Source organism: Jaculus jaculus, chromosome 9 (genome assembly GCF_020740685.1).
Source record: "Jaculus jaculus isolate mJacJac1 chromosome 9, mJacJac1.mat.Y.cur, whole genome shotgun sequence".
NCBI classification, from domain to species: Eukaryota; Metazoa; Chordata; class Mammalia; order Rodentia; family Dipodidae; genus Jaculus; species Jaculus jaculus.
Window position 1 is genome coordinate 110,944,485 of NC_059110.1, and position 15,612 is coordinate 110,960,096.

Consider the following 15,612-nt stretch of genomic DNA (forward strand, 5'->3'; position numbering starts at 1 on the left):
CACTCTCCTGTTGCTGTGGTCCACCTTCTGTTGGCCAGGGGGTGATGTCCACCCTCTGCTCATGCCATCGTTTTCCCCTGCCATCGTGAAGCTTCCCCTAGAGCCTGTAAGCCAAAATAAACCTCTTTTTCCCAGAAGCTGCTCTTGTTGGGTGATTTCTACCAGCAATGTGAACCGGACTGCAACACCATGTAAGCCAGATGCACAAAGTAACACATACATTTGGAATTTGTTTGCAAGGCTAGAGGCCCGGCACCCCCGTCCCCCTACCTTTCTGTATCTTTGTGCTTGCAAATGAATAAATAAATCAAAATTAAAAAAAAAAAAGCCGGGCGTGGTGGTTCATGTCTTTAATCCCAACACTCTAGGAAGATCGCCATGAGTTCAAGGCCACCCTGAGAACATGGAATGAATTCCAGGTCAGCCTGGGCTAGAGTGAAACCCTACCTCGAAAAAAAAAAAAAAAAAAAAAAGAGAGAGAGAGAGAGAGAGAGAAGGGATGATGTATGTATGAAATCACCTTTCTATTTCCTATCCAAAATCAACATGTTGAGTGTTCTGGAAAGTTCTAGCAGTGAGACAGAACTTATATGGGATTCTAAATGGGAGGCTCCTGGAATCAGCCTCCTTCCCCCGAATGAGCACCTCCCTCAAAGCTGGCAAGCAGGCACCTCCGTAATGTCACCGGGAACACAGCCACCCAGAGGAGCTAGCTAGGGCTAAGCAGACCCAACATGCTCTGTCCTCCACAAGGACCAGAATTCCCACAGGCTGCTAGCTAAAGGCCAAGTTACCAGCAGGGCTAGCGACAGACACCCTCAGCTCCCTGGAAAGCCCCTCCCAGGTGGGCTAATTGGCTCAGAGCATTCTGAAAAAGAAATCCTTGGATGGAGGAGAGGGTGAAGCCTTCATGGGCTACAGCCATTTTGAGACCAGGTATCCTGGGCAGGGCCTTCTGCCAGCATCCCTGCCCCACCTGGCACAGGGGTAGATCATTCATGCCACTTACCTCTCCTTGGCCACAGCCGTAGGCCAGCCACTCCTGGCGGTAGCGGTCAAAGCCACTGGAGCATCTGTGGGGGACCAAAAGGTCAGAGATGCGAGGAGTTTGGCAGAGATGCCCTACCCTTCTGTTTCCTCTATTCAGTAACAGCTCGGTGATGGCAGCGAGGAGAGGGACTCGGCCCTAGGCTGGCTGGTCAGGTTCTTGAGGCCACTGCATGGGTGCTGTGGCTGTCAGGTGTCTATGAGACTTGCAGACAGACCCTCATTCCCTTTCTTTCTTTCTTTTTTCTTTCTTCTCTCCTTTCTTCCTTCCTACTTTCCTTCCATCTCTCTCTCTCCCTCTTCCTCTCTCTCTCTCTCCCTTTATCTTTCTTTCCCTTTTTTTTCCAGGTAGGGTTTCACTGTAGCCCAGGCTGACCTGGAATTCACCATGTACTCTCAGAGTGACCTCAAACTCACTGTGATCCTCCTACCTCTGTTTCCCAAGTACTGGGATTAAAGGCGTGCGCCACCATGCCCAGCCCAGCCCCTTTAATTCTTTCTGAAAAGAGGGGAAGGTATTTGTAGCACCTCTACCTTCCTTCTAACCCTGCTTCCCAGACGAAGCTGCCCAGCTGTGTGTGTGTGTGTGTGTACTGCCCTAAAGGACTTCTAGTAACCTTCAAAGTTCCTTGGACTCTGTAAGTATGCCATGATTGGGAAACTGGAAATTCCATGTCTGTGTCCTTCTCTGGAGAAAGGCTTGTTTATTCAAGGGTTCTTGTTGCTGGTTGCTCTACCTGGCAGCAGAGGCTGGGTGGTGGCATCAGCAGATGGCACCAATACTTCCCAGTGAGATCACCAGGGAGCAGCAATTAAAAACTGGTAGACAAGGGTCTGCAGAGAGGCCACTATGGCTCAGGGGGAAGACACCAAGGGCCTCCCTAGGAAGAGTGGGCCAAAAGGATGAAGCAGAGGATGTTCTTCAAGGCACTGTGCTCAAATTTCCATCCTTCCCTCTTCAGTGTTAAGAGAAGCCATCAAATCCCACTAAAGCCAGGGACATCTCTGCATGGGAACAGTAATACAAGCCAGGTGGACTGGTCTTTAATCCCAGCACTCAGGAGGCTGAGGTAAGAGGATCGTCATGAGTTCTAGGTGAGCCTGGGCTAGAGTGAGATCCTGCTTCAAATACATACAAAGAAGAGGAAAGGAAAGGGAAAGGAAAGAGCATTCTTAACCACTAGGGCAAAGAATTCTCAGTACATTAACAGCACCAGCAACTGCCTGCCCATCGTCCCAAGACCTCGTGAGTCCCAGGCGAGGCTGTCCGAGGGCTGTCTGAGCTGGCCTGTGCTACAGTAACCGTAGCAGCACGGCTGCGCTGGGCGAGCCGCACCCTCCTGCTCCGTACTCTCCAAGCCCACCATTTCGGGATACAGAGGACAAAGGGCTTTTAGAGGCTGGGACTCCGGCTTCCTTCAGATCACAGTGACAGATTCCTTTAAGACTGAACCTTCACTTGCTTACAAATTCTGCCAAACTGGGTCCAATTCCCCAGTGCCCATGTAAAGCCAGACAATGTGGAGCATGCATCTGGAGTTCTTTTGTAGTGGCAAGAGGCCCTGGGTGCTCAAACTTTCTCTCTTTCTCTTCTCAAACAAATAAACAATTTTTAAAAATTATTATTTATTTATTTATTTCAGAGAGAAAGAGGCAGATGATAGATCAAGAGATAGAAAGAGAGAGAATATGAGTGCACCAGGCCCTTTATTTAGCCTTTGCAAATGAACTCCAGACACATGTGCCACCTTGTATATCTGACTTACATGGATCCTGGGAACTCTAACCTGGGTCCTTTGGCTTTGTAGGCAAGTGCTTCATCTGCTAAGCCATCTCTCCAGCCCAAATAAAAATATTTTTAAACATTAAAAAGAAAAAAAAAAAAGACTGAGCCTTCAAGCCAGGCATGGTGGCGCATGCCTTTAATCCCAGTACTCGGGAGGCAGAGGTAGGAGGATCGCTGTGAGTTCAAGGCCACCCTAAGACTACATAGCGAATTCCAGGTCAGCCTGGGCTAGAGTGAGTCCCTACCTTGAAAAAACAAAACAACAAAAAACTGAGCCCTCAGTTTAGACCTACAAGCATCACATGCTAAATCCTGAGACAGCCAATCCTGACTCAATAAAGCTCATAAAAACAGGTCACTTCCCAAGCATCTCCTGAAAGGCTGGCGCTGACCCAGACTCAGCCTGTGGCAGCCACATCTCCTGGGACCCTCACAATGACATGGGAGGTGAGAATTATGATCGCCAGTTCCTAAGATAATTCTGGGGCTAAAGTCACCCCTAGAGTTCACCATGGGCCACGGGTGGGAGGATGAGATGAGAACACGAGACCTCCCGTAATAACTGTAATTATCTGATTAAGAAAATCTGGCCCCTGAGCAGGGAGGGGAAGCCTTGGGAGGCAGAAAAGGTCAGAGTGAGTTGGGGAGAAGAGATCCATGGGTGCCCCAGGGCACCCGCTCTACTCTCTAGCTTTTTTTTTTTTTTTTTTTTTTTGGCACCTGCTATCAGCTCTCATTTGGAGCCAAGGCTCCAAAGGGCCGGCAAGGAGGAGCAGGGGCTGGAGTGAGCCCAGACCTGTGGGCGTCTTTGGGATGACACTTTTCCAGTCTGCATGACTCTTGCACCCTCTGATGGATGGAAAGTCCTCTCTGCTGTAGTTGAGTGACACAGCAGAGGCCCAGCCCATCGGGAGAGGCCCTGCCCTTTTCCATCCAGCCAGTATCTTCAAGTTGAGAGGACCCGGCCCTCGCTAGAGTTCTATCTCTGAGTTCCGGCGTGGCTGCTAACTGTGGGTGGTGGTAGACTGAAGGCTTGCTTTCGTCTGACCCATTTTGCAGTTCCTACAGCTCAGCTCTCATTGGACGCTGTCACGTGACGCTGTCACGTGTGGCAGCCGGTTCCAAGGTCTCAGGGCTCATCTCAGGTCATCTCAAGCATCATCCCACAGTTCAGACAATGGTTCTCATTATGGAAGTGCTGGGATCCTGGTCCCTGGGGAATCATGTTTTATGGGTTAGGGTAGGGGCCAGGAAACAGCCAGTTTTGTGGTTTTGTTTTTGGAGGTAGGGTCTCACCCTAGCTCAGGCTGACCTAGAATTCACTATGTAGTCTTAGGGTGGCCTCGAACTCACTGGGATTACAGGCATGCGCCACCATGCCCGGCTACGTTGTTGTTTTGAGACAGGGTCTCATGTAGCCCAGGTTGGACTCAAATTAACAATGTGACTGGGTATGACTTTGAACTCCTGATCTTCCGACCTCAGCCTCTCAAATTCTGGGATTTCAGGTGCGTACCACCATGCCCAGCTGGCATTTTTACCAAGCCTTCTCACCTCCAAAGCAATACTGGGAGCCTTCCAATCTGCAGCAGTCAGTAAAGCTCCACTCCAGGAAGGGCCGTCTGGGGTCTCCTACCAACTTCTGAGGCTCTGGGCCTCTTTTGCTAAGGCCCCTCCCTGGATGCTTTAGTAAAATGCTATTTGGCATTCAAGGGGTTCAGATAATAGTGTGGGCCTCACCCACAGCTTCCTGACTCACACAGCCCAGGCCATTTTACAGAGTAAACAAATGGAGATCCCCAGGGAGGGAAGAAAAGCCGAGCTGGTGGGAAGAACACCTGGAAGGCTGGCGGACCCCGCCCCTCTCCTGCAGGCCGGGTGGCTGAGCAGCTCACTGTACTGGCGAGCACATCTCCTTCTGCTCTGGGATGTTGGAAAAGAGCAAAGGAAATGCTGGCAGCTGCACAACAGCCACATGGGGACTCAGAGACGATCATTTTGCAATTTTCAAGATGGACTTAAAGGCTCTTTGAGTTCCTAGGGCTTCCCACCCTCAGGAGACCCTTTGTCCCTAAAGAAATCTCCCCCAACCCCCTCCTGCCATTTATTTATCTTGGATAGGAGAACAAAGGTTGAATTATGAGGCTGTCCTGTGAGGGAATGATTTCAGAGCAAGGGTTAGGGGATGAGTCAGATTTAAGAACTTTTTATCCACTGTTTCCAAGGGTGCCTGCAACCGCTAGACCCCTGGTTTTCAGGAAACTCTGTTGCAGACCAGGTAAGATGCTGAGGTTGTGCTTTGGAGTGATGAGGCTAGCCCAGTGGTAATGGACCTTGGGGCCACAGCTTGCCTCTGAGCTGATGGTTCTTGTACTTGCTTGCAGATGGGGTGGCATGTTAAAGTGCAGACCCCTGAGGTCTCTCCAGAGATCCTGACACAAGGGGCCCCAATTATTCTGGGGTGCCCACAGCTATGGGCCACTTTGTGAAACCCTCTCTCACGATGAGCCAGCGTTCTTGGGGGTGAAGAAGAGCCATAGAAACTGGAGCTCTCAAATAATCTTCTAGAAGTCAGGTCACCCCAGGCCTCACCCTACCATACCTATCCCCTGATCAGGCACAAGCCCCGGGGAGAAAGGCACTTATGGGACATTTCTGCTCTAAGGGCCAGAGCTGCAGCAGGCGGAGGTCTCCTCGTGCTGGTGGGCAGGGAGGTCTGGGGCCAGCAGGCAGCCCTGGTTGTCCCCTCCCCTCCCCCATGGGCAGCTCTCAGGACTGTAACCTGGACACAAACCTCTGCAGGACATGGCACCAGCTGCAATTGAAGGTCAGGTCCGAAGACATGCAGGCGTCGCAGCTCCGATGCTGCAGGCAGGCTGTAAGAGAGGAAGCAGCCACTGCTCAGTACCGCGGCTGGCCTGGCTCCGGAGGGCTCAGCGTCTGAATTCTGGGTCTTTCCTTAACTGTGGAGTCTCTGGCTCAGGAGAGACCCTTGAGTCCTTATTCCCTCCCTCTCTTGGAGAGCAGCCCTAATTCATCCTTTCTTTCCTTCCTTTTTCCCTCCTTCCTTCCCTCCTTCCTCCCTTCCTTCCTTCCTTCCTTCCTTCCTTCCTTCCTTCCTTCCTTCCTTCCTTCCTTCCTTCCTTCCTTCTCACCCTCCTTCCTCTCTCTCTTCTTCCTCTCCCCCTCCTTTTCTCCCTTCCTCTATCACCAAGGAGTCAGACTCCCCTGGCAGGGATTTTGCAGTAAGACCTGGTATCTGCCTTTCTGGGGGGAGACAGACACTAAATAGATAATCAAACAAAAATAATCTCAATTAAAATTCTGGTGAGATCCTACTTCAAAAAAAACAAGTAAGAAAAAAAAAATTCTTATGAGATCAGCCTGGGCTAGAGTGAGACTCTACCTCGAAAAACAAACAAACAAAAAATTCTCATGAGGTCTCTGAAGAAAATTACAGGGTGCTACAAATGTGTACAAAGTCAAGGAAGGAGCTGGAGAGATTGCTCAATGGTTAAAGGCATTTGCTTTTAACCTAATGGCCCATGCCCATTCTCTCTCTCTCTCTCTCTCTCTCTCTCTCTCTCTCTCTGCCTCTTTCTCTGTCTGTCACTCTCAAATAAATAAATAAAAATAAACAAAAAAATTTAACCGAATGGCCCGGGTTCTCTTCTCTAGTACCCACAAAAAGCCAGATGCAGGGGGAGGGAGGGTATTACCATGGGATATTTTTTATAATCATGGAAAATGTTAATAAAAATTGTGAAAAGAAAAAAAAAAAAAAGCCAGATGCAAAAAGTGTTGCATGTGCCTGGAGTTCATTTGCAGTGGCAGGAGGCCTTGGCTTGTCCATGCTTTCTGCCTCTCAAATAAATAAGTAAAAAAAAATATTTTTTAAGGGCTGGACAAATGGCCTAGCGGACAATTGGAACACTCAGGAGCCATAGATTGTTGCTAGAAAATTTTCAGTGCCAGGGATGGGATACGTTCAGGTAAGTTGTTGGGCAGGGAGGTCCCTGATGCCCCCAAAACATTACAGGCCATTGCAGAGGCCCTTGGTTTCCCACCAGGAATAGATGGTAAGACCCTATTGCTGAAGACTCCACATACTTGGGCTGCAAGGCCACTGAGAAATCCTGCTGGAACTGAGCTGATAACCTTCTCCATGTAGACCAGCTGACAGAAAGCTGGAAGAAGCCATTCTGCATGCAGTTCAATGGGAGAGAGAGAAATCACCAGTGAAGATACTCAACAGTGGACACTGCAAGCCTTATATTTGGCCAGGCAGCCCAAATGAGCCAATGGGTGCAATAGTGGCACATTTGTCATGGTGGAAACCAACTGCCCTTTTATTGTACTAGAGGCCTGCTCCACAGGAGGGAATACATCCCTGATACTGAAAACCTACAACAGGGGTAGTCATAAGCCCTAGGGGTGTAACGTCTGCTGCTGTCTGGCTAAATGTATATACTGTGCTCATCAAACTGCCCAGTAAGCACTTCTCTTAATGTTCATACCCATATATTAATGCTACTTTCACTTTTGGTAGAGAACCTTCTCTTTTCATATGGCAATGACCTTGGGATGACTCAGAAGGCATCATGGTGCTGGGAAGAAGTGACAGAGGAGTGCTCAGCACTGCAATATCTCTATCACACCTTCCAAAGCTCATTGTCCATTGTGGAAGAGGTGGTGGAAAGAATGTAAGAGCCAAAGGAAGAAAGGGTAGGACTCCTTACAACGTGCTCCTCCAGACAACAAATGGCCTGGATATCCATGACCTCACAATGCCTGATGCTACCTACACAAGACCATCATAATAGGAGGAAAAGATCATGCTATCAAAATAAAAGAGAGACTGAGAGGAGGAGGGGATATGATGGAGAATGGAGTTTCAAAGGGGAAAGTGGGGGGAGGGAGGGCATTACCATGGGATATTGTTTATAATCAAGGAAGTTGTTAATAAAAAATTAATTAATTAATTTTAAAAAAAGGTTGAGGCTGGGCATGGTGGCACACGCCTTTAATCTCAGCATTCAGGAAGCAAAAGTAGGAGGATTGCCATGAGTTCAAGGCCACCCTGAGACTCCATAGTGAATTCCAGGTCAGCCTGGGCCAGAGTGAGACCCTACCTCGAAAAACCAAAAAAAAAAAAAAAAAAAAAAGGTTGAGGAGGGCTGGAGAGATGGCTTAGATGGCTTAGCAGTCAAGGCACGTGTGCCTGTGAAGCCTAAGGACCCAGGTTCGATTCTCCAGGTTCCATATAAGCCAGATGCATGTGGTGGCAAATGCATCTGGAGTTTGTTTGCAGTGGCTAGAGGCCCTGGCATGCCCATTCTCACTCACTCTCTAATAAATGAATGAATAAAAATAAAATCTTTTCAAAAAAGTTAAGGAAAGCTGGGCATGCCTTTAATCTCAGCATTCAAGTGGCAGAGGTAGGAGAATCACCATGAGTTCAAGGCTAGCCTGAAACTACCTAGTGAATTCCAGGTCAGCCTGGGCTAGAGTGAGACCCTACCTTAAAAAAAAAAAAAAAAAGACAGTTGGGGAAGTCCTGCTTCTGGGTACACTTCTTACAATCACAGGTTCCAAGATGCTCTGGTTTGTCACCCCCTGCTGGCTGGAGATCCTCACTGCCCACTCTAGCCCCAGGGGGGGACTGTCACTGTCACCAGAGTCCCACCTGGGCTCTCACATTCCTCTGAGGAAGTCAGAGCAAGCCAGGCACGAGGAATCCCATTGCTCTCTCCTCACTCTCCTCATCTCTGCTCTTCCAGCCTGGAGTCTGATCTGGGAAGTTGCTTAAACTTTCGTGACTCAGTTTCCTCATTGTGAACTAGGGAGCTGCTGCCACCTGCCTGGGATATTTGCAGTGAGCTCAAAGAGAGAGGACTCAAAGGTCGAATACTTGGTAAGTGACATTTGTAGGTTACTGACTATCTCATTCCCATGAACAAACCTGGGAGGTTCTCCTGCACCCACTTGCTTATAGAAGTACTATGGAGTTTCTACTGGGGCCACAGAGGCAAGCCACAGTAGGTCTTCTTCTCTTTCTTATATTTATATTTATTTATTTGCTAGCTGAGAGAGAGAGAGAGAGAGAGAGAGAGAGAGAATGGACACACCAGGGCTTCTAATGCTGCAAGCGAATTCCAGACACATGCACCACTTTGTGCATCTGGCTTTATGTGGGTATGGGGAATAGAACCTGAGTCATTAGGCTTTGTAAGCTACTACCTTAATCACTGAGCTATCTCTCCAGCCCTTTTTTTGTTTTTTTTTTTAAATATTTTATTTATTTATTTGAGACAGAGAGAGAGAGAGGAAGACAGAGAGAGAATGGGCGTTCCAGGGCTTCTAGCCACCGCAAACAAACTCCAGATGCATGCGCCACCTTGTGCATCTGGCTTATGTGGATACTGGGGAATTGAACCTGGATCTTTAGGTTTTGCAGGCAAGCACCTTAACTGCTAAGCCATCTTGCCAGTCCCCCCCCCTTTTTTGAGGTAGGGCCCACTCTAACCCAGGCTGACCTGGAATGCACTAAGTCGTCTCAGGCTGGCCTTGAACTCATGGTGATCCTCCCACCCCTGCTACCCAAGTGTGAGTGCTGGGATTTAAGGAGTGCGCCACCATGCCCAGCCATGTCTGCTTCTTATGGTTAGAGGGGCTGTGGAAACCACAGATCAGGCAGGGAGGCCGAATAAGAGTGGGGGCTGGGTCTTATGAGGCAGGCTGAGGAGGGTCCTTGGAGGAGCAGGGACAATCAGACAGAGACTAAGAGAAGAGTGTCCCCACGCAAGGGCCCTGTATGCATAGCTCTCAGGATGCCAGGTGGAGAAATGGGAAGCAGAGGGAATGGGGAGGGGGCCACAGCTGGGGCCCAGCACAGGCGAGACAGTCAGAGCCGAGCAGGCTGCCGGAGGGCAAGAGAGGGTCAGGGCACCGGGCAGAGACGCTGAGGGCCAGTGGGGCAGGAAGCCTGCAGCCTGGATTTCAAGAGTGTTCTCTTGCAACTGAATGCCACCATTTAAGTGAACCAATCATTTCTGAGCGGCAAAATAGCTGTCACAAAGCCCGTGGATTTAGTTCCAAGAGAAGCACTCACCCGGCATCAATACGGGCAGCTCAAGGGCTCATCTTATAAGCAGAAGTGACAACTAGCCACAGAAAAAAATGACCACTCATTCTAGAAACGTCACACACGTTTCTCCCTTTGTGAGGTTTTATGAGAGGATGATCCACATTCCACATCAGGGGAGCCAGTTTCCATCCAACATGGCTCTGACAAGCTGGGTTGACAGACATGCACCATCCCGCCTTGCCCGAGGTTTGTTCTCACCAGTCCTTCAGAAACCTCTGGTTCCTAGGCTTTGGGCCTCCTCCCACTTCAATGGAGCATGACCTGAAAAGTGTCTGCGTTCTGTGGCCCTTTAGTATTGAAGCCTTCTCTTTACCTAGGAGAAGATATTTGCTGAGCCTAGGTCGAGACAAGGCCTCGGACTCATGACCAACCCATCCTTCTCCTCCTCTTCTTCCTCTACTGCCTGTTCCCATAATCTCCAGGGAAGAGCAAGGGTGGGGAAAAGGGAAGCAAGAAATGTCACAGAAGGCAGGCAAAAGGCCACAGCTTCAGAGCGAAGCTGAGAGGCATCAAGAGAAAGAAGACACTCTTTAAAGCTGTGATAATGGCCGGGCGTGGTGGTGCATGCATTTTATCTCAGCAGTGGGGAGTCTGAGGTCAGAGAACCATCATGAGTTTGAGGCTAGCCTGGGCTACAGAGTGAGTTCCAGGTCAGCCTAAGCTAGAGTGAGACCCTGCCTCAAAACAAACCAACAAAGTAATAAGGAGGCTGAGGAGATGACTCGGTAGTTAGAGGTGGTTGCTTACAAAGCCTTCCAACCCAGGTCCCATTCCCCAGTACCCACATAAACCCAGATGCACAAAGTGGTGCATGCATCTGGGTTTTGTTTGCAGGGGCAAAAGGTCCTGGCAACCCATACTCAGTCCTTTCTCTCTTTTCTGTGCAAATAAATATATTTTTAAAATATATTTATATTTTATATTTATAATATATTTATATTATATTTTTAAAAATATATTTATTTATTTACTTATTTGAGACACACACACAGAGACAGAGGCAGATAGAGAGAGAAAGAGTGTACCGGGGCCTCCAGCCACTGCAAACTAACTCCAGATGCATGTGCCACCTTGTGCATCTAGCTTTCGTGGGTTCTGGGGAATCGGACTTGGGTTCTTAGGTTTTGCAGGCAAACACCGTAACTACTAAGCCATCTATCCACGTCATAAATAATTTTTTTTCTTTTGAGAGAGAGAGAGAAAATGGGTGTGCCAGGACCTTCAGCCTGCTGCAAACAAACTCCAGATGTGTGCCCACCCCCATGATGCATGTGTGACATTGCGTGCTTGCGTCACTGTGTGTCTGGCTACGTGGGACCTGGAGATCTGAACATGAGTTCTTAGGCTTCTCAGGCAAGTGCCTTAACCTCTAAGCCATTTCTCCGGCCCAAAATAATTGCACGAAATGTCATAATGATGGAGCTGAAGAGATGGCTCCTTGGGTAAAGCACCTGCTGTGCAAGTGTGAGGCCCTGGGCTTGGATCTCACCTCAAGCCAGACTCCGTAGTGGGAACATCTGTAAACCCAGCTCTGCTATGGCAAGGTGGGAGGCAGAGACAGGAGGGTCCCTGGGACTACACAAGCCAACCAGTCTGGCATATGCAGCAGCAGTGAGCAATAAATAGAGGCTGTCTCAAACAAGGTGGAAAGCCAGGACCTACACCAAGTTGTCCTCCTCTCGCCCCCACATGTGCGCTGTACTTGTGTGTACACGCAACATACATGCACCCAAAGATTTTATATATCGTGTGTGTGTGTGTGCGTGTGTGTGGCATGCCTTTAATCTCAGCACTTTGGAGGCAGAGGTAGGAGGATTGCTGTGAGTTCTAGCACAGCCTGAGACTACATAGTTAATTCCAGGTCAGCCTGGGCCAGAGCGGGACCCTACCTTGAAAAACAAAAATAGGGCTGGAGAGATGGCTTAGCGGTTAAGCGCTTGCCTGTGAAGCCTAAGGACCCCGGTTTGAGGCTCGATTCCCCAGGACCCACGTTAGCCAGATGTACAAGGGGGTGCACGCGTCTGGAGTTTGTTCACAGTGACTGGAGGCCCTGGCGTACCCATTCTCTCTCTCTCTCTCTCTGTTGCTCTCAAATAAATAAATAAAAATAAATTAAAAAAAGAAAAACAAAAATAAATAAATAAGTAAATAAAAATAAAAAACAAAGGGCTGGAGAGATGGCTTAGCAGTTAAGGTGTTTGCTTGCAAAGCCAAAGGACCCAGATTTGATTCTCCAGGACCCAAGTAAGTCACATGCACAAGGGGGCACATGCATCTGGAGTTCATTTGCAATGGCTGGAGGCCCTGGTGTGCTCATTCTCTCTCTGCCTCTTTCTCTCAAATAAATAAATAAATAAAATATATATTAAGTATATATATATATGTATGTACATACATACGTATGTATTATAATGAGAGAAGGGTGTGACAGAACCTCTAATCCCAGTACTTGGAAGGCTGAGGCAGGAGGATCACTGCAAATACTAGGCCATCCTTCTTACACAGAAAGTTGCAGGCCATCTAGTGATGGATTTCTGGGCTACCTTTTTGGGGGGCTCAGTCTTTGCATTCCTCAGAGACATAGCCTTCTGGGGTTGCAATTATGTATTCATCACGAAAGGTGCTTTATATAGATCAGCACAAACCACACCAGGCCTAGAACATGAGACAGGTCAAAGCCACCATTTCTGTGTTCAACTTGACCCGTGTGGCTCTCGCCCTGACCCCAGCTCTACAGGAGATGAGAGGGTATTAAGCCCAAGCTACAGATGAGAAGCGGAGCCCAGAGAAGTGAGGTGACTGTACCCCTCAGATGTCAGGGGTGGCCCTGAGATCCAAACCCAGACTGTTTGCTTCCACAGCACGTTCCAGAAGGGAAGAATGCCCCATCCGTGGGAAGAACCCTACTCACTTGGCAATGGGGTGAACTCCACAGCTGATGTGCTTGTGATCTTGCTTGAGTCCAGTTCCACGCGATGGTATTCGAAAATGGTCCGTCGCCGAGACTCTGAAAGAGAGGCCAGGCCTGTCATCAGGAACACATCACAGCCAGATGCTCTGAAACCTAGACCCAGAAGCTGACAGGAGTCAGCATGTAACCAGTGAGGGCGGAGATGCCGAAACTACAGGGAGACTGAAGGTCAGGACCTGACCTTGAGGGGAGAGCTTTATGTTAGAAGTTGGTTAAACTGGGCAGGAGAAATGGCTTAGTGGTTCAGGCACTTGCCTGCAAAGCCTAGGGACTCAGGTTCAATTTCCTAGTACCCACGCAAGCCAGATGCGCAAGATGGCACATGCACCTGGAATTCATTTGCAGTGGCTATAGAGACCCTAGTGCACCCATTCTCTCTCTATCTGCTTCTTTCACGCTCTCTCAAATAAATTAAAAATAAAGCTGGGCGTGTTCGCACACGCCTTTAATCCCAGCACTTGGGAGGCAGAGGTAGGAGGATCACCGAGAGTTTGAGGCCACCCCGAGACTAGTGAATTCCAGGTCAGCCTCAGCTAGAGTGAGATCCTACCTCGAAAAACAAGAACAAACAAACAAAACAATTTTAAATATATTTATTTTTTAAAATTAGTTGGTTAAACTACCCAACACAGTAGCCTGCTGCCCTGGGAGTGAGGACTTGGGGGAGTTCTAATTTGTTTTTTAATTTTAATGAATTTATTTTTTTAAGGACTTTTATTTATTTGCAAGGGGGGAGTATGGACCTGAGAAAGAGAGAGAGAGAGGGGGGGGGGAATAGACTTCTTGCTACTGCAAACAAACTCCAGGCGCATGTGCCACTTTGTGCATCTGGCTTTGTGTGGATACTGGGGAATCCAGCTACAGTTGTCAAGTTTGAAAGCAAGTGCCTTTAACTGTTGAGCCATCACCCCAGCCCAATTTTTATTTATTTTTTATTATTTTATTTTTGAGAGAGACAGTAAGAGAGAGAAAGATGCAGAGATAAAAGAGGGAGAGAATGGGTGTGCCAGGGCTTTCCAAATGCTGTGAACAAATTCCAGACACGTGTGCCCCCTTGTGGCGCATGGACTACATTGCATGCTTGTGTCACTTTGCGTCTGGCTTATGTGGGACCTGGAGATTCAAACATGCATTCTTAGCTTTGCAGGTGTCTTAACCACTAAGCCATCTCTCCAGCCCCTGAGTTCTAATTTGAATTCTGCTCCTGGCTTGCTGAATAACCTTAGTCCAGTCATTTGAGCCTCAGTTTCTTGCCCAGTGAAGTGGAAAGACAGAAACGTGCCACAGCACCTTTGGAAGGAAAAAAATTAGGAACTGCAGATGAAAAGGCAAGCTGCAAGCCTGAAACCTCCCAAGTTCTAATAACCCCCACCCACTTGTTCCATGAGGCATTCCTAGGAGCCATGACTCAGGGCCAGTTTCCTTCACCCTAAAAAGCTGGCAGACAGCTGTGATCTTTGCAGATGAGTTTCTCCTCAAGGAGAAAGGTCCAGGCTATGTGTCTTTCTGGAAACAATTTTTCTTTAAGAGGAACCATGTCCTCATTCCTACTTGTGAACTGTCCTGGAGTGGTACTGCCCTTCTATGATCCTGTTTTGCAATAATTGTTTCAGCCCCAGACCAATCAGTAATCTTCCCTGAGATTATTGTCAACTGTAACAAAGAAGCCTTTCACTCTCCCGTAATGAAGCTGAGAAGATGTAAGCTTGGCCTCATGGGGAAAGCCAGAGATTGAGGCCACTTTGTGGAGAGAAACAGGAAGCCCTGGTGGTCTTTTGGGACCTGCACTGTCCTATGTTCCCAGATGCTCAATCTTCCTTTAGATCTTTGGGATACTGCAGTTATTTCCCCAAAGGACCACATTTCTGCCTAAGCCAATTTGGACTGGATTTTTTTTTTTGGCAGTAGAAACCCAGAGTAGGGTAGCTGGGCATGATGGCGCACACCTTTAATACTGGAAGTGGGGAGGATGAAGAAGCCCAGAGTAGGTGGGGACGTGTGTTTTTACTCAGCTGAAGGTGTTTTGGAGGATAATGTCCTAAGGTGGCAGCAGAGCTGCGAGAGAAGGCAGTGCCCATCCCCCACCCCAGGAGGGTGAAGAGTCGGGAGCAGTGTCCGCTGAGTCAGCTATCCTTCACCATTGCTTATCCTCGGGGTTAGAACTGTTCCCACCTACTTATCCCGGGACTGAACCCCAACTGGTGTGGTGCCACCCCACCATGCCATTCTGCTTCAGGGTCACAGCAGACATCTCAGTGTCCACCCTTTGGAGACCACAGGGCCCGTATCACACAATAAGGAAGCCGCTCTGGCCATGGTGATGGAAACCTGCAGCCCTGAGGCCCTGGGCTTGAAATGCCAACACTGCCCACTTGCGCGTCACTAGGAGAGGTCTTCTGTCACCCAAAGTCAGAAGGAGCAAAGAAGTTAGGTGAGACTGACAGAGACTATGGGGGAAGAGATGTCCTTGGCCAGGACCATGCAGCGAGGGGACATAGGACTCACTTGCCAGCAGGCAGACTGGCTCTTCCCTTAGCCACCTGAGTGATCTTGGACAATGTACTTAAAAACTCAGTGAGCTGGGCTGGAGAGATGGCTTAGCGGTTAAGCGCTTGCCTGTGAAGCCTAAGGACCCTGGTTCAAGGCTCGATTCCCCAGAAC

At 48.7% G+C, this 15,612-nt stretch overlaps 1 protein-coding gene across 1 annotated transcript in view; it reads right to left on the reverse strand.

The window, feature by feature from the left end:
- Plxdc1 (plexin domain containing 1) overlaps positions 1-15,612 on the reverse strand; it is a 79,969-nt gene that overhangs the window by 12,747 nt on the left and 51,610 nt on the right. The window contains exons 8-10 of the mRNA XM_012948093.2: positions 12,892-12,987; positions 5,628-5,709; positions 1,010-1,073 (exon numbers count right to left, since the gene is read on the reverse strand). Of these exons, the coding sequence (XP_012803547.2) occupies positions 1,010-1,073; positions 5,628-5,709; positions 12,892-12,987 (242 nt within the window). The remainder of the gene's footprint in view (positions 1-1,009; positions 1,074-5,627; positions 5,710-12,891; positions 12,988-15,612) is intronic.